This window comes from Lactuca serriola, chromosome 8 (assembly GCF_051521515.1).
Source record: "Lactuca serriola cultivar US96UC23 chromosome 8, Lser_US96UC23_V15, whole genome shotgun sequence".
In the NCBI taxonomy this organism is placed as follows: Eukaryota; Viridiplantae; Streptophyta; class Magnoliopsida; order Asterales; family Asteraceae; genus Lactuca; species Lactuca serriola.
In genome coordinates, this window is record NC_136415.1 from 27,693,114 (window position 1) to 27,718,933 (window position 25,820).

At 32.0% G+C, this 25,820-nt stretch overlaps 2 protein-coding genes and 1 long non-coding RNA gene across 10 annotated transcripts; 1 reads left to right on the forward strand and 2 right to left on the reverse strand.

Annotated features, from left to right (window-relative positions):
* Nucleotides 1–1,024: 1,024 nt before the first annotated feature.
* On the forward strand, nt 1,025–3,745 carry LOC145070962 (uncharacterized). 7 transcript variants are annotated; one of them, XR_013690167.1, is made up of 6 exons: nt 1,025–1,569; nt 1,969–2,065; nt 2,165–2,274; nt 2,402–2,543; nt 3,052–3,305; nt 3,488–3,745. It is a non-coding gene; the product is annotated as an uncharacterized LOC145070962 (long non-coding RNA). The 7 variants fall into 7 exon arrangements; XR_013690169.1 differs by having other exon boundaries at nt 2,175–2,274; XR_013690166.1 differs by lacking the exon at nt 1,969–2,065 and having other exon boundaries at nt 1,027–1,720.
* A 4,446-nt stretch (nt 3,746–8,191) lies between these two features.
* On the reverse strand, nt 8,192–9,181 carry LOC145070315 (Tetratricopeptide repeat (TPR)-like superfamily protein). The gene is made up of 2 exons (XM_079017251.1): nt 8,391–9,181; nt 8,192–8,313 (listed from the first exon to the last, which is right to left on the reverse strand). Exon 1 carries the CDS (start codon nt 9,052–9,054, stop codon nt 8,401–8,403), a length of 654 nt encoding a protein of 217 aa, XP_078873377.1. The 5' UTR covers nt 9,055–9,181; the 3' UTR covers nt 8,192–8,313; nt 8,391–8,400.
* Nucleotides 9,182–11,771: 2,590 nt separating this feature from the next.
* LOC145069531 (synaptotagmin-3-like) lies at nt 11,772–16,047 on the reverse strand. Of its 2 annotated transcripts, XM_079016465.1 has the most exons (12): nt 15,618–16,047; nt 14,516–14,614; nt 14,250–14,300; nt 14,031–14,160; nt 13,834–13,952; nt 13,654–13,755; nt 13,318–13,392; nt 13,160–13,236; nt 12,794–13,043; nt 12,338–12,706; nt 12,119–12,247; nt 11,772–12,048 (listed from the first exon to the last, which is right to left on the reverse strand). In XM_079016465.1, exons 1-12 carry the CDS (start codon nt 15,732–15,734, stop codon nt 11,920–11,922), a joined length of 1,647 nt encoding a protein of 548 aa, XP_078872591.1. In that variant the 5' UTR covers nt 15,735–16,047; the 3' UTR covers nt 11,772–11,919. The 2 variants fall into 2 exon arrangements, with proteins under 2 accessions (XP_078872591.1, XP_078872592.1); XM_079016466.1 differs by lacking the exon at nt 15,618–16,047 and having other exon boundaries at nt 11,773–12,048; nt 14,243–14,300; nt 14,516–14,534.
* Nucleotides 16,048–25,820: the final 9,773 nt, after the last annotated feature.

Here is a 25,820-nt window from a genome sequence, read left to right on the forward strand (position 1 = left end):
AAGGAATTTCAATTCTATCAGAATGGAATCACGAATTCCAATTATGTTGGAATGGAATATGGATATTTTCTCATTAATTTATTCATTGGATTTGTTTCCACAGAAACTGATGCTTGAAGAACGGGCCACGAAATTTGAATGACGCCTCTTAGCAACATTATTCTTTTAGAATGAATTAGTGTATTTGTTAGATTTTGATTTTTTTTTCCCGATTTGAAAGTTTTTTAGTTTTATTCTTTAACAATAAATGTAATTCTTAGCAATTGTTACATATATTCTATAAGAATTAATGTAATTTTTGTTTTAATTCTTCAATTGCTGGTTCGAGAATTTGTTATTCTACAAGAATTTTTTTAAATTTATGATCAAGAAATACGTTCAAGAATATTTTTATTATTTGATGGTTCTAGAATATTTTTATTTTTGAACATACTCAAACATATTCTGTCAGAATGTCCGGATTAAAAACCTTAAATCGGATTTTTAAAATTAATAAAATCTATGATCCCTTAAAATATGCAAATTTCCTTTATTAAATCTATATTAATTGACTAAAATACCCTTCTAGTTAAATTAGATGATATTTTTCGATTATATTTATTTCAATAATATGTATTAATCACTTTTTTAAAATAAGTAAAATGATTGGCCTACATTTATGCATACAATAACACAATAATTATTTTGTATATAATAACCTAAGCCTATATATATATATATATATATATATATATATATATATATATATATATATATATATATATATATATATATCTTTACTATCTTATAAAAAAATCTCATTATTTCTATAAATATATTCAATATAATAATAATATTTTTTTAAGACGTTCAAGTCTCTAAGCTTAAAGTACAAACAGTTATTAATAAAATAATATTAAATTTAATGTTATACAACATGCTTAACACTAATTACAATTAAGTAATGCATAAGTACTTTCTCACTAGCTTTTTGACTCGGCCCTTTTAATCAGCCATGACCGAGTCTATGTTTAATCCTGAGATCTATGCAAATATATCTCAATTCTTTGTTTGGTATCTACATGAACAACCAACATTCGGCTACTGCTCCATCGCCTACGCCCACCCCTTCTCTCAAATAAACCCTAGCAACACTCATCTTTCACCACCGCTCCTCCCTTCTCCTTTCTGCCATCTGCATATCTTTTTCATTTGTTCATCTAAATTCAAAATTTGAAATACAAACTCTCTCTCTAAAACAAATTTCTTTCCCTCACTCTATAAAAACTGTAGACGTCGACAATTTCTTCTTTGTTGCCGGTATTTCCAAGTTGAAAGTCAACACTAATTTGAATGAAAAACCATAATTACGGAGGAATGGAGGGATTTGTTGCTCCACTTCTAAGCTTTCTCCATTTTCATCACTGGTTGATCTCTATTGCTCTAAACCCTAACCCTCATCGTTTTCCATCTTACCTGTCTATCTCTTCCTCTTTCTACAATTCATAGTCATCACCATTATTTATCGTATTCACTACCACCATTGAATATCCAACCTACTACCTCATCATGATCTTGTTGTGTTCCCAGGTTTGATATTTGCCTTTTGATTCCTAGTTTGTATTCTTATTTCCATCTTATCTCTGCTCTCTTTACGTTCTCCTTATGTTCTCTTTTGATTCATAAACCCTAATTGAAACCCTAGCAGTAAATCGTCTAATCGATTGCTTTTGAGATTGAGGTATTTTCGAGTAGTGGGTTTGCTCTTGATCTATACTTCCTAATTTTTGTTATCTAAACCTAAATTGGTGTCGTAGAAGGTTAGTAAGAATTAAAGTTAAAGGAAAAGCTTGGTATTCGTCATGTTCTGTAATTTTATTGTGGATTCTTGAAAAAATTAATTTTAGCTGCTAAGGTGAATTATGTAACAATTTATATAATTTTCTTATCTGAAATCAATTTCTTTTTTCTTTTTTCAATTGGGTGAAGCCATTCCTTACCTGCATAGTTGTTAAATTCCATGATGCATATACCAAAAAACTAGACGAACATGTTACCTATGTCTTTGCCATTTCTTTGGGGGCTGGTAAAGTACATGATTTTATACAATTTTTTGTAGTTTATATTGTGATATTTTTTTAAAAAGATGCTAAAAAATAGATGCTCATTGTGTTAAAGTTATTAGTTTTGTGCAGGTGACAGTAAATTTGAGTTTCCTCACCCAACCAAAGAAGCAATGACTGTAAAATTCAGTTTTCTCACCTAATTATATAAGCAATCACCCACATTTTGCAGGTATGAGATAGTGAGAGATGGAATCCACTTCTCTTTGCAGTTGGAACTATTGTGTTGTGTTGCATATGTTTAATTTAATTACTATTATTTAGCAGCTTATGTATGATGAATTGATGTGGGTTTGTAGATCCTTTCAAGGAAGATAAAAGTTGACCTGAATGTCAACTTTGAAGAGCTGGCTTACTCAATAGAAGATTTGAATGGGGCCCAACTGAAAAGTTGTTTGTTTGGAAGCAAGCGTGCTGGCTATTCGAATTGATGCCACTAAGGTACCCTTTCAGTCTATTTATCTCTTCATTACACATGCATTTATTAATTTTTATAATATATGTAAGTGGCTATTCTCTACTCATATGTATTTGACATAATTGCACCTTCTATATTATTTTATGTTGTAATTACTTTAGGTGACTTATTTTATTGCACTTCACATGACTGGATTTTTATTTTATCTTGAGTTTTGATGTGCAACACTACTGTGATAATTAATTGTAGTGTTGTGATAATTGAATAACGATGGTCCATGTTGGTTGCTTCTATCAAGGGAAAATTAACTCATTGTGACATTTTTGATCAAATACATCATGTTTTTATATGCAACACGATTATGATTTGTACTTATTCATATAGTAATCAGGTTGAACATATTTTTATGCTTTTGTATACTAAAAGCAGCATATGGTTTACATTTTTAGTTGGCATGATAATTGATTAGCCACATATGTATGCATGACTATCTGGTATACATTTAACACCTTCCCTGAATTTTCAATGCAGGAAATAGTTGGTCTTTCTAATACTATAGACATAGGTGGAGCTACCAAGTATGAAAGTAGCACATGGGTGGAGTTACCAAGAAGCTCACTTGACACTCACATCTTCATTTCAACCTATCTTTAAATGGTGATGTTTACGCTGATGCTTCAAATCTTCAATCAAATATAGCTATATGAAACCTTAGGATGTGGCTTATGAGGTTTTACCGGATATCAGATTATATTGCCAGCTGCTATACAAACTAATATAAAGAGGTAAAGTGATAAGCCCATAAAAAGGGATTTTGATATTTAATTGGTGTGAAATGGTAAATGAGATAAGAAATACCTCAATCTTCAATTTAAATGATTTGTGATATATATATAGATGTTTGAGATTTGTTAGAGTTCATAAAAATTGAACTCTCATTTAGTTTTATATTTGATTTTTTTTGTAGCTATTCAACTCATCTGGTGCAGGAACTGTCCGTTAGTAAACTGAAACACTAACAAGTTATGGAAAGGTGTGGTGCTACTATTATAGCCAAAGAAGGAGCTTCATTGGTAAGGCTTCTAGAGAAAAGAGATGGTGTAGTGTCTATGGTTGTCAATAATTTAGGGAAACAAAAAAACCAACATGTTGAGTCTTTACCTGTTACCTATTATCTGTTTGTGTGTTTGAAGTTTTTGAGTAAAGACATATTTTGTTTTTTTTACTTGCTTGTGCAAAAAAAAAGAATGTTTTGCAATATCTTCTTTTTCATGAAGTCTTATAATCTTACTCTACCAATGAAAACACATTACAACCAAAAATGCAAAAGCAATCAAATCATTAAAACATACATCCAAGAAACGTAAGATCTCCATTTTGATAAATAGATTAAATTCAATAGTTTTTTATTGTTTGGAGCAAATTTCTATAAATTAGCCAACACGTAATGTTTTATTTTTAATTCCATGACCGAATCAGTGTGCAACGTGATTTCAATTATTATTATTTATTATTTTTAATCGAAAAAATTAATTCCATGACCGGATGCTGGAGAAAACCGTTACATATAAAACTAGAAGAGATATAAAATGCCTAAATGATCTGGATAGAATCAGTGACAATCTAGATTTCGACATATGTTGCAAGGTGGTCAATAACAGTGATTTAGATTGAAGACTCCAAGGGTAAATTCAACATGTTTGGGGGGCACCGAGATTGTAGATTCGACCAATAACATCATTTAAATTGTTGTAGTAAAATTTATCCAGTCATGATCTCATGTGTAAACGTCCAAGACGCAACTACAATATGGTTTCAAGCCAATTCTTCCTTCAAGCTTCACCAAATTGCAAAATTACACAACACCAAATACGAAGGTCTAGAGATTAGGGGTAGAATCGTTAAAAAAATAAAGATGACCATCAACAAGGCGATCTAGAGTCTTAAGATATTCATATTAGTACAATCCAATTGCAATAAGCAGTGAAACCACATCTCTCCCTGAATCTCAGTTTGCATCGTCAAGGGAAAGATGGTCAACAAGGCTAAGGATAAAAATTGTCAATGACAAGGGCATAATGTCCGAACCACATGAAGGTGGAGCATCAACAATATCATTTTGAGATTTCTCCACCCATGATAAATATTAAATAAGCTGTAGGACTTACCTAGAATTAACAAGCAAAACCATAGAAGAAAACTCACACACACCAATATCACACCCCTACCCCCCCCCCCCCCCCCCCCCCCCCAATCACATGAAGGACACTAGAAAGAAATATCAAGACGCAACAACCACCCTATATGATGTCTACCATGTGAATTGAGACTCACACCAAACACACACATGTTGCACCAAGACATAACACCAGATACACCAATATTGTATACCCACCCATTGCAAACCCAACGCCCCAAACCCCATTATGTCGATCTACAACTGTTTAATTTCTACTTTTGGATCACAACACCACTCCAACCACTATAGCTTCTTATCTGTACTTTTGGAATTTATCCATAAATAAGATAAAGATTGAATTTCATTTACCAGTCTATTTTGTGCGATATCTGAGTGGGCTATGGAGTTTCTGAATTTCCATATGACCTAGATGAACACAAGCACAATAGCTTTATGTAGTCGACGTACTTTTTTATTAGTACTTGTGCTACATTTACAATGTTGTTCTTTTCGTGTTCTTTTGACACATGACATGAGGACATGAGATAAACATATGCGATTCCAACTTGACTTCCAGTTTACAAATGCGGCAATGTGAGTTGTTTCCGATTTCGATTTTAGATAGATCCACCCCTATTGGAAGCCTTCCATGAGAGACCCTCCATGATGTTGACCTTCAATGATACTAATTTGTTCCACTCCCAACTTACATGTGATTTTGCCTATATTTGGTCATCGATGTGTGTGCTTATTTGTGTGATTTCAATTATTTGGCATCTTAAGTTTAAGCATAGATTGTTTGACGTAATGACTTTATGGTTTGATCTGATATCCGTAAGAAAACTAAACACCAAAATGAATTAATCATCGCTCGGAAACTATTCGCCGCCGCCGCTTTGCGCGGGTACACGACTAATATATATATATATATATATATATATATATATATATATATATATATATATATATATAGTTCAATAGAAAACCATTATTAACAAGGAACCAATCGTGAACATAAAATATTATGACGATCAATGCCCAAGAGAAGGACTGTAGATTTATATATTGGACATGAATGCACCTTATACCAAAAAAAATCACTTCGTTTTTTCGTTTATTTTTTTAGGTCATGTTTTTTATCGAAAATATATCAAAATTCATAATTTTTATCATCTTTCTATAGATATCCATATTGATATATAAAAAATAAAATTAAAAAAAAACCTCACTTGCTTTTGTTGTTTTTTTTCCAATATTTAGGTTTATTTTTTTTATCCAAGAAAAAAAAACTAAATATATAAAAATGTTCAACTTTTTGTCTTCTATAAATAAACATCAATATTGATATATAAAAAATCAATTTGATCTGACCAGATTCGCAATGAATTTAAAATGTAAATATTTCAGTTCTTAGCATTCACAATGTGAATTTAACCTACTATTGTAGTTGGAAGGTGTAGAATGTAGAACATTTGTTATTCATAAATAAGAGAAAAATGTTCAATGTAGTAGTTCAACTACATTCCATGTAAATGAAATTCAAAGTTCTGTAGACAATCGTTACATTTGCCCTCATGAAGCGGCATGGAGACTTCTAAATTTTCATGCCTTCTAAATTTTTGAATACACGACGTCATCCAGCTGTTCAAGTAGTAATTGTTCATATAGAGAACATGTAGAATGCAATTTTCAAAGAAAATAATTGTTTAGATTCAGTTGTCGGAGATCTATGTTTTGGAAAAAACACCAATTATGTGTAGGTTTGCTAATAGTTAAAGAGAATCTGATGGGTTGGACTTAGCGTATAGTGACTCATGTGTATGTAAATCCGTCTATTAAAAAAAACTTTTTAATCTAGGATGCTACTAAATAAACACCATTAACACCTCTTTTTTAAGTCGATTCTTTTCTACCAAAAAAACCATCCTATTTTTTAACTCTCAGATCTTGAATAACATTGAAAACTGAAATCATTGTAAATGTGAATTGTTTTTTCTTTAAATGTGATAATATTTTAAGTTAACTTAATATTTTTTGTTTACATCAGAACCTCACTATACATTAGAGTTCAGTTATTCGAAAAGACATCCATTACTGTCAACATTAACCATCACAACTGATGGACACAATCACCACCGGCAGCAACAATCATCGCCGTTGAAATCAAATTGCCGAAAATTACCATGAGAGAGAGAGAGACCGTCGACTTCAACCATCCACCTGACGTATACTATCACTGCCGTCAGAAACCTACACCCGGGAACCACCGGAGGAAAACAAAAACTAGAAATAGAAAGAGAGTGAGAGAGAGAGAGAGAGAACGCGAAACCAAATGCCGACAAGTGGCTTGAGTTGCATGGTGATGTTGGTGTTCCGACACTCTGATGACAGTGGTGGCGTTGGTTCGATGACGTTGGTGTTCCGACAGTCTGATGACAGTGACGAAGTTGGTCCGGTGACGTTAGTATTCCGACAGTCTAATGCCAATGGTGGACTGCTGACCACGATGGTCTGATGGTTGAGGTGGTATTTGATGGTGTTGTGATGATCTTCCTCGAGAGAAAAGATAGAAAAATATAGTTTTTAAACTTTGCTAGGGTTTTAAGGGTTAAAAGAAAAAATGGGTTGGGTTTCAAGTAATTTTCAATTGCTTTTATTAAATAATAGTATAGAATTATAGATATTTATTAATATATATTAAGTGAAAGTAAATGAATAATTAAAATATATTAAGTAAAAGTAAATGAAGTAATTATTAAAAGGTATTTTTAATTATTAGTATAATAATTAAAATATATTAAGTAAAAGTAAATGAAGTAAAGGGTGTGTTTTTGATAAATTTGGGACCCCTTAATCTAAAGGTACTGCAATTAATATCTGATTGCAAAAGACACATTTCTCCAATAAACATTTCAACATTTACAGCCACAAGCTATCTGCAACAATTACTCATCCTACCCATACATTTTCAATATTCCTATCTGACGAAGCAGCGCAATTTTATTTGTGGCTACCAGGTCCTTTCAATTGAAGCATTAAATTCTTAACAAACCTATCGCTGAATGAGTTGATATCTCATACTTCTAATTGGATCCGTTTTGGGGGATTAACAACTTTTAAAACTGGTTTTTACTCTAATGCTTGATTTCGTAATTTTTTTTTTTTTTTTTTTGGAATCAATCAATCCCATTTCAGAAGATGGGGTAACATGTCATCACACGAAATATTATTAAAAGGTTGATGATAATTAAATGATAGAAATTAGAGTCATTTGTAATATAATTTCATGTATATTAAATATGATAAGATACGAGTTGATGCCTCCATCTATACACATGTTTTGTAAACAAAATGTTAGATGATTATAATAAATACATACTGTAACAAATATGTAATAGACTATTTCTCAAAAATCCATAAAAAAAACTATGACAACTGCCTAAATCAGTTCAATTAACAACTATTCTTCAATTACCATTTCCCACATGTATATATATAAGAAGCCTACTCCTTTATCAGAAAGATTTTCAAGAGTATACAATAGCAAAGGAATTAACTTAGATAGAGTGCACGAAAAGATGAGATTCGTGGCTGAATATTGTGTGTTCTTTCGGCTGTCATTTGATTGAAAAGAAAAATAAGCATTTATATAATAAAATGGAAGATAAAAAGTACGAATTTTTGTCCCTACTTGTTAGATCTCACTGTGTTGAAATTGAACTTGAACCCAATCGATTCAATGCATCTTGAGCCGGAGTACACTTGGGGTCAACCTTGAGTGCACCTTCATACGCCTCCACCGCTTCCTCCTTCATTTCTTTCTTCTCATAACACTCTCCCAACAACCGAAACGCCGTCGCTTTATCCCCTTTCAACTTCACTGATTGCTGCAGATCATCAATCGCTGAGTCAACTAGCCCTCTCTTACTACCCTTAATTTTGATCTCTGCCCTCTTCAACAACGCATCTCCTCTCTCTTCGCTGCTCAACGACTTCGACGTCAACGGCGACAGCGCGACATCCAGCGCTTCCAAAGCCGATGTGCCAAAACCTTGCACATCGAGAGCTAGGGCTTTGAGTATGTGTGACGCGGCGTCCTTTGGATCGAGAGCGATGGATTTGTCAGCTTCTTCGGCGGCGGTTTTGGCTAGTTTAACGGCGGACGATCGGTCTTTGGTAGATCTGGATTTAGCCAATAGCTGAGCGCCGATGATGAAGTGACGCTTGGCGGAGTAGCTGGATCGGTTTCTGTAACGGAATTTGGTGAAGAGATTTTGAGGGATCTTTTGCATCCATAGGAACATGAAGAGGGTGATGAGAATTAGAGCAACTTGCATCACTATATCGATTATCATTTTGAGTGAATTATCTTGTAATTCGTTCGGATCTTGATATGGATGAATGTGAGTTCAGGTTGTGGAGAAAAGTAGTCGATTTGATCGAGACCAGTGTTGAGGTCGTTGGGGGTATATAGTAATAAAGGTTATTTGGCTTTATAGGAGAGGTTTTAGCAGATTTTCAAAGAAAGTTCCTGAGGACTTTAAGATATTTTCAAAGAAAAGAAAGTTTCTCTTCTAGATATTTTGAATTTTAGTTGAAAAATGAGTTTTTAAAATATTATTTTAAGGTACGAGTGTACTTTTTTGCTTTGAAAAAAAAAATCTAAAAAAATAGAAAATAGTTTTGTGAGTTTTTTATGTTGATTTTACGTAACTTAAAATTTTTAAACTTTTTTTTGGTAAATATTTTAACAAAAATACAAATCACAACTTTCAAATATATATCAACTTCGAAATAACAACTTTCAACTACGGACTATCAGTTAGTTTTGAATCATCTACTAAATAAATTTGCAAATTTGGGCGTGGACAAAAATTATGGCAAAAAACTATAGACATGTTTCATTTACCAAAAATATATTTAATAAGATAGGACCACACTTATCCAACCCAACTCATCCCAACCATTTTCATCTCTTTTTCTCTAAAGTTCCAACAATAAGCATCCAACACGAGGTAAAATCAAAACAAAAACAACCATGAGTAAAATTTTGAGATTGGTGAAAGAACTAACCTTTCTTCATCTCTATATCTAGCCCTGTCTCTTAAAGACTATGCACTACCACATTTTGATCCCCACCTAACACCAACCCATACACGCCCAATGCTTATACCACACCCTCTCTCTATACTCCATCTCTTTGCGTTTTCCACTTGTATTGCATAAATGTCTACAAAATTTATTAATATTACGATTTATCGACAGTTAATAGACCGTTGTTAGTTATATTATTGATTAGGAAAAAAAACCTTCAATTACGGTGATCAGAACCACGAACCACGAACGATAGAAGCCACCTTCCAACGGATTAGCGGCTAATTGGCAACAAGTTAGGGACGAATTGATGACAAATTAACAGCAGATTTCCAATGAAAATATTCGTTTATATAAAAAATCGACCCCCTTGATGACATGTGTAATATGCAGTTACACACCTCACACTTCCTCAGACCATTTAAAACGGTGAAAGATGAGCATTTCTTAGATGAAAAGAAAAGTGAGAGAAAATTGAGTGATGTTGAGGAGACATACAAAAAATAAGAGGTGTGATACAACACTCTATAACTCTAGAAGAAAACAAATCATTTTAATGACTTATAATTGTAATAAACTTTATTATATGTATATATTTAGTCATTTATGTTTTTGATATATATGATCATTAAACTTATATTTTTTGGTATATATCACGATTAATTTTTTTCACATATTAGGCTATGTTTGGCGTACTAGCTGAAAAGCTAGTTGTTGGCTGAAAAGCTAGTTGTTAAATAAAAAACTAGCTGATAAAAAATTATGTTTGTTAAAACTAGCTGAAATATATAAAATTACATAAAAGGACATGTAAGGATATGTCTTTCTATAACTAATTAAGGGGTGTATTTGGAAAATTTTAAAAAAGCTCCTAAAAAGCTAGTCTAAGTAGTTTTTCAAAAAGCTAGCTTATAAGCTACTTTTTGGCTTACCAAACACGACAACATAAAAAAACTCGAAAAATAAGCTAGTTGTGGCGTGCTAAACATACCCTTAGTGGTTATATGTGTATGAAAAAGTATAAATGAATAAATATATACGAAAAAAATGTTTAATTGTCGTGTGAACATAACTTACATGACTATAAGATAAAACTTATTGCATTTATAAATCATTAATCCAAACAAATACCTCAAAAAGCATGTTTTGAAAACTGGTTTGTATCGACCCATTGGGACCGATGAGTACTCCAGTTCAGTCGGTCACAAAACCGTTTGAAATTGAATAAGTCTAAACCGAGTAGTTTAGTAAAAATCAGACCAGTTGAACAGGTTAGAAACCAGATTTTGGAAAGCAAAATACAACAATGCCACTTCTCCGATCCTCCATTCCACCGGCAAACTCCTAACAGGTTCGGTTTGTTGATTTTCGGCCTTGTGCAAAAACTAAAAAATAGGCTCTTAATTTGTTTGCTTATAACCAAAATTCATTAATACTACTATAATATTTATAATAATGATCAAAATAAAAACACGTTAGTAAAATAGATAATTTTATATAACTTAAGGGCCATGTGCAGCCGCACACCCGCTTAGATTCGGGCCTGTCTGTCATTGCTACTCAATGAGCAACGGGCTTCCCGTGCTCCTCTTAAGTGTGGTGATAAAGCTAAACTAATACAACCAAGCCCACGATAGAAGAAAAAGGGGATCGGAGAAGGAGATATGTGGAGGAGAACCTATGGAAATGAATGTGTATTCTCACTTTTGAGACTTTGGAAAACATCAAGAATAGATGCAGATAACCTCGTAACCCAAATTTTCAAAATTGGGCTTTTTTCACTTATTCCTAAGATTTGTGGCCCATGTCAAAAGTTTGCTGCCGTTCTAAAAAAATTACATTATCTTTATTTTTATTTTTTTTGAAAATTAGCACCATGAATCCAAGTATATCGCAAAATGAATTCAGAATTTCAGATCTTAACCAATTCCAGTTATATATATATATATATATATATATATATATATATATATATATATATATATATATATATATATATCTATTTTTCCAATATGTATAGAACTAATTCACATCTCATCAACTTAAACACTATTTCAAAAAAACTCAAAAGTATATCACGTTGACTATATCACTCCCGATTTTGACTCCGCCATCATCGAGTAACATCAAGTTTCTCTCCACCGGAGCTCGACATGTACCAGGCCGTTCTTCGAATCTATGAGATGAAACTTATTGTTTATCCGCCCATTGTACACTACATCAGCAAGGTTTATCACCACATGTCCTAGTGATTCCTGCACATCATTCAAATCGGTAGTTTAAAACTATGAAATTCATGAAATTAGTAAATTAAGAGCAGAAAACCTTTGCATAGAAACTCATTCGCGTTCTCTTGCTCATAATCTGGATGTGGATCTTGTCATTTATCGGAGGTTCTTCAAGCATAAACTGAAACTCTTCATTCCACTTCGGATCTCGAGTTTTTCTAATAATCTGTTATGAAAAGTTGAAGATCATTACTATCATTAGGGCAAAGAATGCGATTTCAACTTCAGAATTGGTATGAAAGAACTCTCAATTGACCTTTGTTTTCTTTGTTTCTCCTCTAAATATTATCACGGCGTATGGATTGTTGTGATGCTCTCCTTCAACATCTTCAGCTCCTTGCACAGTCACCAAAAGTACGCCGGCACCAATTGGGGTTTCGCCGCCGAACCCTGCACCATTCTCTTTCTTAGTCGGCGTATTGAGGGTCCCGGTTACTACTACATCACTATCCTCCCTGAATGGCGCATAAGTCACCTCCAACATAATCTGCCCTCTCTGTTGTTTCTTCAGTGGATCTGTTACGTTGGTGTTCTTCAATAGATCAAGGGTTAGTTCTTTTGTCTCGTTTGGTTGTAGTATCTTCAAAGGCACCACTTGCATCCCCAACCTATCATGGCTCCCTACCTAAAGAACAAAGAACAGATATCATCACATTTCTAACAAAGAGTGCTTTGGTTGCATTTCTACCCAAGGGTGTTTTGGTCATTTTACCTTGTCCCAATCAAAGACATTAACTTGAAGGGTTTGAGCTTGAGGGTCCTTGACTACAAGCTTGAAGGTCTCATTCCACACTGGATTTAATGTCTTTTTCTTGATTGTTGTTTTTTTGGAAGGTAACATTTCTCCACTTAATTTAAGCTTTACATATGGATCGGAAAGTCCCAATATGTCCATCTTCATCAGCTTCGTTGCCCGTATCACTTTCACATGTAACACTCCAACAGGCTTTTTCACAGCACCACTGACCAGAAAATATTGTGAGAAATTTACCAATTTTCCCCCTTTGTTTGTCTTTCTTTAAAGGGTAGTTTAGGTATTTAACAAATGTTCAAAGATTAAAACGTTTGATTGACTTACAGAGAAGAATCAAGAATGGGTATTTGAAGAGTTTGTGGCCAAAGGTAGAGTTTTGCGACTTCTTTTTTAATAATATCCTGAAAAACCAGACAAAAGTTTGAGATTGTTTAATCTTGTAAGTTTTAATTAATTGGAAGAGAAATGGAGAAAATATAAACCTGAACTAGTGGATATAGGCCAGGGATAGACATAACATCTCCTCCTAGTACCTTCAGCCCAAAGTCCACATGTGGCTTTAAAAAAAAGGATTAGAATTAGATACATATAAATAAATCCAATAAAACAAGGTGATAAAAGAACTGTAAGTATCAAATTATTAAGTCGCTATTTGGTTAAATGGAATGTAATGACTAATGACTAATGAATGGAATTAAAAAAAACACCGTCGCCTAAGAAATTAAACGGTCTATTCCATTCCATCACGTGAAATGGAATGAACCATTCCGTTCCATTCTCCTGTGATTCCATCATACCAAACACTACCTAAACTGTACCTTCTCCAACAAAGATACAACGACATTAGCAAAGCATGGAAAAGCCGAGACAAGAGGCTTCAAAGTCACCCTTGGAACCGCAAACACTTGTAAATCCACCAACTAAAAACCAACCACAAATTCACAATCAGAATTCTATAACCAAAAGGGGCATAATTGTCATTTACCACATTGTCATACCTGAATCTTGATGCGCAAAAACGATATCTTCACAACTATGACTATATTCGGATTTCCAGCCCATTTAATCGCCGGTTCCATTACTAGTTGGTTCTCATTTGTCTCATAAACTTTAATACCTAGCACAACAAATAATATACGAGGGGCATAATCGTCATTTACCACATCATAAATTCACAATCAGATCAAGAATTTACCTTGAACTATAGGAGGAAGGGTCCCGAGGCTTAAGGTCTCAAAAGTAATTGCCTCTATAGGGCGATGCCCTTGCCCAACATAATCAGCCACTATTGGTTCTGTTGTTTGCCTTATCGCAGCACAAATTGCCTGAAATTTAACATTTTGGACACTTTTCTCCCCGAAAGAATAAAAAAATAAATAAAACTTTATAGATTTTTTGTTTTCTTACAATGTACCTTGTCAAGATAAGGCCACATGTTCAAAAGAAATGTATTCAGCCAATCAACCTGTAAACAAGGCAAGTTAAAGAAACAAGAAACGATATACTGACAGAAATAGTCAAGGGTTATTGTCTGAATGTGGTTTGGACTCCTTATAGCCAGTGGGTCCCACTATATACCTGATTTAAATCTCACATTATGCTTTGAGGTGTATCGATCAGCTCAGGGGTTGATAAAAGAATAAGTTAAAGAATCAAAAAGATAGTTTTTGAAATACTTACACGATCATAATCGGGATTCTTCAACCATAGAGGAATCTCGGGCACTAAATCTTGTAAACTAGTTGTATCAAGTTCAGAAATTGGCTTCACAATTGGATCCTGAAGTAGCAAAATCATTAAAAATGCATTATAATTAGTTAATATGAACTTTATGTTGGATATATTAACCATAAGTCAAACCATGAAATTATGAAAAATATTAGGTTGGAAAAAAAAAACAAAACAGCTAATAAGACGGTTTTTCAACAAGGAAAACAAGTGTTACTTGTTAGAAGCCTACAAGTTATCACAACACCAATAGTTACTAAATCAATAAATATTATATCAAAGATTAAAATAATGATTTAACGAGAATCACATAAAAGAACAGAAAGGATAAACAAAAGTTCAAAAGTAAATAAAGGTGACCACTTTACATAAAATAAAGCTTAAATACGTCCCAAAAAAGACCAGAGAATTTCAAAGAATCGTTAGCTCTTGTGTGCTTACATCAAAGATTATCAACAAAAAACCAAAAAAAAAAAAAAGCTAATTATCGGATAAATATACCATAATAGCATAAACCTAAAAAAGTATCAAATCAATAAAATTTAAAATTAAAGATTGTAAATTTATTAGCATATGAGCATTGAACAAAAATTCAAAGATTATCGAGAAAACCCCCAAAAGTGAAAACCTAGATAACAACTACTAATTTGTCACTATCTATCAATCACATCCACTGTAAGTTTCAAGAAAAAAATCATGAAATAAGATTAAAAAAAAGGAATTACAGGTGAAAATTGAATTAACACAAATCTTTAAATCATTCATCGTTTGCTCTTTGCAGTTCTTCCATAATAAAATATTAATTAATTAATTAATTAGTATTTAAATCATCGCAGCAACAATCAGGGAACAAGAAACTGCTATTAAAACTAGCACAAAATCAAATGTACCCATTTGATTAATTAAATGCATCAAAATTGAATCAAGAATCGGGACAAACTATTCAAAACGATGAACAACCCAAATGACACAAATTCAAACTTTTCTTGAAACATCCAACATTCAGTATTGACATGCAAGTAAGAAATTACAGAAATTAAAGATTACAGATTACCTCGAAGGGTTCGTTTTGGGGGTCGGAATAGATAAACAAGTAAAACCCAAGAACAAGACCAATAACAATCCCAATTCCGACACCAATGATTCCCAAGAAAATGCCAAGAAACCCCATTGATGATCGATTTCAGAAACAGAGCATGTGAATAAAAAAACAGAGTGCGTGGACTCTTAAGGAATAAGGAAGGAAGATTCTTTTATCGAAGCGGCGATAAAACCTGTGAAAGATTTATTACTCACAGACGCTAACGAAAGAGTTGGCTAAAATATAGATGAGCTATTATTTATGCTATTGGGAATTTGATTTACTTTGGGAAGTCTATATATGTACGCACATAGAGAAGTGTAGCCTCGGAAAACGATTTGTGTGTGTTTGTGTGTGTTTGTGGTGTGAAGAGGTGGGGGGACTGCTGCCTTCCAACTGTCAAAGCTTTTCTTCTACAAAACGGAAATCGAACATTTAACTTCTTAGCATGATGGCATTTGGTCAAATGGCTGACTTCATGTGAGAATGTAAGTTACACCATTAGACCCTGAAGTTTACAATAATGACAAAATTTTGATATTTCCTTCTCCCAACCAATAAGGGTTCAAGTCTTACCTGTTTATGAAAATATAGAATTAGAAGTAGATTAAGGGGTGTGTGAAAAAAATATTATCATCATGCTAAGACTGATTTAGGGTCAAAATTGTTCCTTGGGTTAATTAGGATTCGACAAAATTGTTCCAAGAACAAAAAAAAATGTAAAAACTATGTTTTTGGTCGAATAACTATACAAACATACATTTGCCTTATAATACAATTCAAACGAGGGATTATGCATAATAAAAATAAAAGCAATGAGTCCACCAACCAATGATTTTTAAAAGTCAGTTGACCAAGAATTTGAACTCAATTAAGGATCAACCCAATTGACTCACTGATCGACGGGCAATTGATCCTACAAAAATGATAAATGATGTAAACGGTTTCCTTAAACTACTTCAAGTTCAGTAGATTAGAGGGGTGAGGTGGGGGGTGTTTGTCATTTTAAAAGAAAAAAAAATTTAGACTTATGCATACTTCTATAGACATGTTTAGTTGTTCTTGATAAAAGGTTGGTGGTGAGTTCTGAATGACATCTCCATTTCTGTAGGTAATCTCAACCCTATAACTAAAATTTTGTTATAAAGAATGATAGCTAGGTCAATGATGATGCTCTTTTTTCTCTTTTTGATTTGAGTTTGAATGTATTTTGAGTAATATATATATATATATATATATATATATATATATATATATATATATATATATATATATATATATATATATATATATATATATATATATGCATTTTATTGTGTATAGAAGTTTTTTGCTTTTGTTGTGTAATATTTGATAATATTAGACTTGATGTTATGGATGAGATGGTACTGCCTAGGGTCAAAGAAGGTTAATTTGTAACTCAAATTTATGAAAAAAAAAAAAAAAAAAAAAACCTCGAAAGGTAGTGGTGGATTCTTACATTCTAAAAGATTAGGGTAGAATCGAATTGATACAAAACCTGAGGGAAATCGTTGCAACTTTTACCCATTAATATAAAGAATATCCCAAAAATATCTAGAAATACTATTTTCAAAACTCAAAACCCCTTGTATATATCTAGAAAAAATTTAAAATTGGTATAAGATAGTAATAAATATGCAAAATTTCAATCCACCCTCTTAATTGTTGCCTAAATATTAAAGGAATCATCAAAGCAATGTCAATTTTCGAATTTAATCATGTGAAAACTAATGCTTCAAATTTTGGCTAAATGACAACACCATATTGTATTATTATTATTATTTATGTGGTTCAACTTATAGGCAAGTGGACAACAAAATTTATGGTATGTGTTTATATTACAAACATTTTTACAAATAAAGAGATATTTTTATCACTTAGTTATTATTTATATTTTTTATATATATAATTTACTAGGAAACGTATAAGTTTGAGATTCATTTTAAGAAATCTCCAGAAAAGCCTTAAAGTTTTGAACCAATTTATAATGTAGTCATAAATTAAATTTTATTAACAAAAAGAAAGGAAAAAGGAAACCTGCTATTGTCATTTTGCATTAATAAATTTAATTTATGGCTAAATCATAAATTTGAGATTTTTATATAGATTTTCCTTCAAATTAACACCTAAAATCCCACAAATTTAAACAAACTCAATTGACCATCCTTTACTTTCAAATCGTTTCTTGTTTCATGGATTTGAAAGAAGTTGTTTTAGATCAATTGCATTATGCTCTTCTGTCCTAATGTAACTTACTTTTTGGAACCATTGAAATTTTATCAATTAACAAGGTGCTAGAAAAATAAAACACATTACAAGACGGAAATAACAAGAGTTGGATTTTAGAGTCATTTAACCCAATTAAGTTTCAACTTATTGCTTTTATTAAAAATCCAAAAAAATGTAGAAAAAAATCTTGTCAAAAAAATCGTCTCCATTAGTTTGACGATTGTAAATAAAATACTTCATCCGTCCCAATATTATTGTCCACAGACAAAAAACACGCAGATTAAGAAAATCATTAATTACCACTAACTTTGTTTAATAAAATGACAGTTTTGTCTTACTTTGCATTTAATGTTCCATTAAATGTTTAGTTGGTTAAGTTATAATGAGGGGTATTTTGGTAAAAATGTTATTTATTTTTAGAAGCTGACTATTATTTTAGGGCAAATCAAAAAGGAAAAATAGACTATAATTTTGAGAGGATAAGAATAGTATTTTTGTAGTTCAAACAACATCTAAAGCAAGGATCACCTCCTCAAAGCACTCTTCATGCACCACATTAGAAGGTGAATAGCATGCAAAGTTACCCAATTTGCAATGAAAAAAGCGACCAAATCATCATACCTAAAGGGCAGGTGATCAACATGATTGGTGGTTTCAATGTTTGAGCCACAATTAGGACATAAAACGGAACCGATGCCAATCCTTCTTTTGTCGATTTGATTTTTATATACATTTTGTTCAGTCTAATTCTCCAAAAAAAAAAAGACTTATATGATGTGGAAGAGCTCATTCCAAATGATTGAATCGTGACCAACCAACAATACGCCATGAGCTCTAGTTGAAGGATAAATCTGAATATTTCGAAAAAATTCTCAAAGAATAAATCTGAATATTTCAGAAAACTTAAGGGCTTTTATGTCATTTGCCCTTTATGGCAACCACCCTTACTTTTAGTAAAGGGAGAGGAATTTTCAAAAGTATTTGTCAATCATATGTAAGATTGTTATTGTTTATATATAGAAAACTAGGTGTGTGATACATGTATTACATAGGTTAAATAAAAAAATTAAATATCAAAATATAATATTAAGTATTTTTTAAAATTAAATTTTAAAATAAAGAAGGAAAAAACATATTTATTGTAATTTATGATCACATCTATTACATTTAATACTTTACTAATATAACTATATGTATTATTTTTAAAAATTAAAAAAATCTAGAAATTGACATGTGAATATTATTTATTTCACAAAAATACCACAAAATGATATATGTCAAAACTTATGAGAGATTGACATATAGCAAAATAGATTTTTATTTATTAGAATAGATAGACCGATATACAAATTTGGTCCTTATGATTTACACAAATTACAACTTCAATTCAAATATTGAAATTATCTTATCGTTGTCTTTAAGTTTGTGTTTTCTTATGGTCCATATGCTTTTATCAAAATCCAAAGTTCAGTCCAAATTTTGAAGTTATTGTATATGGATCAAGGGGCTAAATCCATACTAAATACAACTTCAAGGACGACATTGAGACGATTATAAATTCTAAACTCAACCGGTGAGTTTAGATAAAACATAATGATAATTTCTATAATATACTCTAAAAAATAGAATGCATTACCCAATACTAATTACGATAGTTAATATATTATCATGCACACAATTTATCATTACTTTATTTTAACTAATTATGCCAACATATGATATTATTCCATTTTATAATCTTAACCTCTTAGAATATCTTTTTTTTTCACGTCAAAAAAACAACATTATAATATCATGTGAATCGAGATTAGAGATTAGAGACAACAAAGAAAAGAAAAGAGAAAAATAGCAAAATTACAAAAAAAATAGAAAGGCAAAATACTCCAAGCAACCCAACACAAAATATCAATTTTATCCAACAGAAGAAAAGACCATTGCCAATATGTGATCCATCATTTTCATCGAACACGGTTTCTTTTGTATCTTTTGGAATATCTAAATCTTCTTTTGAGTTTATATACAATATCATGTGAATCGTACGATATATGCATGTTAAATGTTTATTGCCAAAAGTCATGCAATAATCACTACCATGTTATTCTAAACTTTTTTTTTTCTTTTTTTATTGTAAGTTTTCTAAAAATTACCATTGAGTAATCGTAGTTACCATTTTATAGAATACTAAAGGGCTTATGAATCTTTGGTGATGTTTGTTTTCTAATGGTTATAGTATTTATAGTCTTTTCTATTATATGTAATTAATACCTATGCGTCAGGAATTTACAGTATGTATAAAAAAGACAGTTTGTTTTTATTTTAAAGTTTGCATCCTAAAATTTATTATGTATATTCAAATAAAATAAAATTAAATGGGATCATTATTTGCCAGCAACAATATCAAAGTCATTACCACCACCACTATCATCTTCGAAAACCACGACATTCCAGAACTCAATAATAATTATGTTTAAATTCAAAACAAATCAACCAAATAATTAAGCAATATATCCTTTAACAAAAATAATAAATAAATAACTTTCAAAAATCTAAAGTTTTTCTATTTTTTTAAAGGTTTCAAAAGGAACTATTCAAAGTCAATAAGATAAGACTGTACGTTATATCATAAATAATAGATAAATAATTAGAAGTTAGAACCTATTACTTAAGAATTAAGTTTTTCAATCAATGGTTAAATTTTTCTTTGGTTATTATAGAGGTAAAAAAGAATCAACCACTTCTTGAAAAACATAATCAATAGGTGTTGAAGTTATTAAACTAAATAAATGTCACACAAGTGCAATACGCCACTAAAAAGTATTAACATTATTAAAACATGAGGGTAATTGTTAACAGAAAGTATTGATATTTCTCTTATAACATGTAAAAGGCTTTTCATTTTCTTTTTAAAGTATCGTATTTGTTTGTAAATTTCATTGTCAATTTTCGGCGACCATACATAGCCTTGATCATGGCAGTTTTAGGTGGCATTCGAGTGTCGCCTTATGCTTTTAGAAAGAAAAAAAAAACAACGTTCTTTTATATGTATGTAATATGTATATATTAATCATATACAATTTAATAATTTAACTTTTTAGTTGCATGGGATATTATTTCTTTTATAATATGGCAAAAGTTTATATCCTCATGGAGGATTAAATACACACTAATAACTTGTTTAATATTTCGTAATTACAACTTTCAGTAGAAATTAGTTAATTATTGGTAATAACAAATTATATCAATAGTTTGTAGTAAAACCTAGTCGCAACTCTCGATTAAAATCACATAAGCTATTTAAAAAAAAAGATTCCAATGATCATTTATGTAATTTTGTCTATAACTATATATTTGCTAAATTTTTGTAAGTTGTAACTCTTGATTACTAAAAAAATAACAAAAGACACCAAATTTTAATATTTTTCCAATATGAATATTGTGTTTTTCAATTTTGTCAAATATTGATCATTTTCTGGTTGCAACGACATGGTATGACCGCGTGTCACTATTTTGTGACATCACATTATGCGTCAAAATTGAACAAAAAAATATAATGACTTTTATGATAGTTATCCAAAATTTGATGATCTTTGTCTAGGCTTTGTATAAAAATATTAAAATTAAGCACTTATTGAGCATGCGAAAGGAGTTGTTAATAGTAGAGTATAATTCCAAAGGACGATTGTTTTTTGATATGAAATACAAAATGTTGTAATTCGTGATGGAGTTAGTGGAAGTGAAGACGTGTAGAACTAAAAAGATTTTAATTGATTTTGGTCATCATTCCCCAAATCTCTTGGGTCCTGATCCTGATCATAACACCAGTAAGAATATTAAACAATAGTGAGACAACACATAAAGAACAATCGATACCCTTGAAAACATTTATATGCTTATGCAAATAATAAAAAAATGTCAGCCTTGCACATTCCCAAGGGCTTGTGATTCATCACATTTGGTCATCTTGTTTTTCATGTTATCATTTAGTCATGTATCGTTTATAGAATCTACATCTATGTCGGCTTGGTGCTCTTCATCGGAAAGTTGTTGGAAGTCAAAGTTCTCAGGCTTTTGATGTTTATTGACTTCTTGAGGTATGTCTTATGATTTTATCTTCAAGTTAACACCACGGGTTATCTTATTCTATAACCTACTTTGTGTTTATTTCCATGAACAATTATGTTGCGTTTGTAATTAACCAAATGAAAAGAAAACAAGTATGTCTACCTTTAATTACTTCTTTTTTCCTCTAATGTTTCATTGCAAGTGCCCCAAAAGCCTTCTTTTCCATGTGCGTATTGCAATCATTTCTCTTATCTAGTTACAAGGTGAGCTTTTCAATGAACATATAAAAAAGTTAGATGGAAGAGAAGTTATAATTGAGCTTGAAGAAAAGATAGTCGAGCAAGAGATGATGATGGGGTTTCGTTTATATTTGTGACAAAGAAAGCATGAAGCTTTAAATTGTGTACACAAGGGCTTTTAAAGTTCATTTCATACACTAAGTTACAAGTTAAGGAAAAATTGAAACAAAGTGGTTTTTTGAATTTTTCAAACCATGTATGCTCTTTGGGTTTTGATCGTTGCAACATCAGGTGTTAATTTTACAAAACTCGATGATGTTATTCGGTCCTTAACTTTGTTTTATCATAGAAGTCATCAATATAACAATTACGAAAATACGGGGATGTTATTCTTAACTAGATAATGAATAGGGAGTAAATGTTTAAGCATGAGTGATGCAATGATGTTTTATGATTCGTTGATGTTTAAGTTGTAACACTAAAAAAATCAAAGAAATTTGATATTTTCAAAATCATCCATTAACCAATATTATTTAAAAAATGAGTCATTGTTTCAAAAACATTATTTCAGAATCAAAGTTTTCCTAAGACCCAGTGACATAAAACAGGAAGATGTGCATGATCACGCATTTGCTTTTCCACGATCCTCAGAAGTACCTGAAACAATAAACTAAAACTGTAATTCAAATCTTAGTGAGATCCTCAAAGTACCAACACAAACATACACACATAACATATATTGGGTCCACAGCTTAAAAATATTGGATTACCCATGAGCCTACAGTATGAGTATGGCATGCCTATCGGGCCATCAACTCATATCTGGATTGCTCCCGAACCCACAATATAAGTCTAGCACGCCTATCAGGCCCTTAACTCATATCTGGATTGCTCCAGAGCCCACAACATAAGTTCGGCTTGCCCTCACGGTCCACAACTTATGTCTGGGTTGCTCCGGGTTTGTTGGCTACCACACAAAGCAGTACAACCTCAACCCAACACAATATGTCAACATATGTAACAGATAAACATAACACATAACCAGTAATTTCAAATAATCATACAGATCTACTAATCAGCTATCAACTAGCATAATAATATCCTAACCAAGATAAATAATCTAGTGGTTCGACATTGGTGCCTTCAACCCATGGTACAGTGAGGAAAACTCACATCTCAGTTTTAACAAATAGTTGAATAAATCTCTACTTCGAATACCGGCTCTATCCGTCACCTATTATTCAAATCATGGCCCAACTTAACTTAATATCAAAATACCCAAAATACCCTTTGGTCAACCCTGGTCCAAGTCAAAGTCAACGGTCAAGGTCCAAAAGAAAATATCCCTTCCCAGCAGAGTACGCCCTACGTACCAAGAGAGTACGCCCAACGTACTCTGATGTTGATAAAAAAGCGGGGCGCTGACCGCGTACGCGCAACGTACCTACATGCACGCCCAACGTACGTTGTCCAGTCCCAAAACTTCAGTAAGAGCTTATGCCATTAATCCCTTCCATCCAAAACTCAAATCCAAGCCCAAAATGATATCCTAAGTTATAAAGTTTCCAACTTTATGACTTTGCATGGCTATTAAGTGCAAAATGTCCAATTCTTAACCCAATAAGACCATCTAACACATGTATGGGTTCATACAACACTCAAGATCATATTTTTATGCACAACGACACTCTGAAATGTCCAAAAGGATGGCTCAAATGACTTAGAGTAACCCATACTCAAAATGTCAAGCTAATGGTACCAAATGTTCACAACTTCAAGGCTAATAAGATCTTAAATAAATCATTATCAAGTTCAGACCTTTTTACCTTAAAATGATGTCAATCGGTCACTCAAAATCCTCTAAAAATCATGAAGATCTAAAGTAAAAGGGAAACAACGCGAGCAAAGAGATCTCTCAAACATCCATTGTTATCGGTGTGATAAATATGGACACTTGGCTTTAAGATGCCCAGATTGAACCAAAAACCATGAGGCAAATCTTAATCAAACACACGACGGAGAAATGAATCATGAAGAAGGGATGTTCTTGATGATGAATACAATTCAAGAAATAGTGTTCTTGAACGAAGACAAATATATCCCTCCAAAAGTTGAAGCAAATCCCGATGAAGACGCGATTTGGTACTTAGACAATGGCGTGAGCAACCACATGTCTGACAACTATGATGGGTTTTGAACACTATAACATCCCTATGGTGCACATACAACCCTAATGCTTTGGATCTAATTTTTCTCAAGTTATACATGCAATTTCATTTTATCCAAAGCATGTACCCTAGCTAGCATGCAATTGGAGATATACAATATAAAAACTAGTTAGATGAATAGCTCTTTGTTGTAGCATGTAATCCTTGGCCTTTCAAGAGCTTAGTATCTCAAGTGTGATACCTCTAATGTTTCACAAAACATCAAAAACAAGAGTAGGCTTATTAGATAGAGGTTAGGAGGCACCAAAATCAGCTAGGTTTTCTTCTTAGAACACAAGTGCCGATTTTGGGAGTGCAAGGGTTCAATTTATAGTGTGGAATCCTTAGGGTTTCGTACATAAAACCCTAAAAACTTTGGTATTCCAATGATCCATATGATAGGCCCTTTGGACTAACTCTTCATGGACTTCCACATAGATTTAGCCCATCCCTAATCAACATGAATCATTAGCCTAAACTATAAAGATTACTAATTTACCTAATCAGTCCCTGCAAATTTAATCAGTCTCTTTTGATCATTAAATTAATTCCAAATTAATTCTTGACCAATATTAATTAAATAATATGATTTCTCAATTAATATATTATTCCTATAATATATTAATAAATCACAAATAACCTATTTCTCAAATATCCATCCTATCAAATTGCTCTGGTGAATGCAACCCAAAAGGACCATGCTACTATCGGGTCAAGCACATACCAATTATAGTTATGGGCTTAGACACCTAATCCAACAAACTATTCTTATTTTTATGAATTAAATAAGAACATAACGAGAAAGGTGAGATGGATTGTGTGTTAGCATTAATGGAAAAGGATCAATTTTGTTCGAAGGAAAAAGAGGTGAACAAAAACTAATGAAGTATATTTATTATATCCCATCATTTTGTAGCAATGTTATTAGCCTCAAGCTATCTACAATAACCTATTGTGACATTCGGATGAGAGGTGATTTCTTAACCACACGAGATGGAGACGAAAGACTGCTTATGAAATTCCCGAAAAGTGCAAACAAACTCTACAAAATAAAGTTAAAAGTTGGAACCACATTGCTTGCAAGTCAAATTCAATGAAGAAGATTGGGTATGGCACACACGACTTGGAGACATTAATTTTGGCGCGATTAAGTTGATGTAAAAGCTAGCTAAAAGGTTACCGACAATCCTACATCAAGACCAACTTTGTGAATCTTGCATGGTTGAAAAAACAATACAATCATTTCCAAAGAAAGCTAAGTATAGAGCTACAAATATTCTTGAGATGGTGCATGGAGATATTTATGGACCGGTTGATCCCCCTACCCAAGTGGGTAATATTTATATTTTAGTTCTTAATGATGATTATTCTAGATACATGTGGTCTTTTCTTTTGAAGCACAAAAGTGATGCATATGG

What these genes read in the sequence shown, in the direction of transcription:
- LOC145070315 (XM_079017251.1), bottom strand. Translation starts at nt 9,054, where the DNA reads ATGATAATCGATATAGTGATGCAAGTTGCTCTAATTCTCATCACCCTC.
- LOC145069531 (XM_079016465.1), bottom strand. Translation starts at nt 15,734, where the DNA reads ATGGGGTTTCTTGGCATTTTCTTGGGAATCATTGGTGTCGGAATTGGG. An exon ending in TTGTATCTTTGTTGGAGAAG is followed by an intron (nt 13,393 to 13,653) that starts GTACAGTTTAGG and finishes TTTTTTTTAAAG; the next exon opens with CCACATGTGGACTTTGGGCT. An exon ending in ATGTCTTTGATTGGGACAAG is followed by an intron (nt 12,707 to 12,793) that starts GTAAAATGACCA and finishes TTTGTTCTTTAG; the next exon opens with GTAGGGAGCCATGATAGGTT.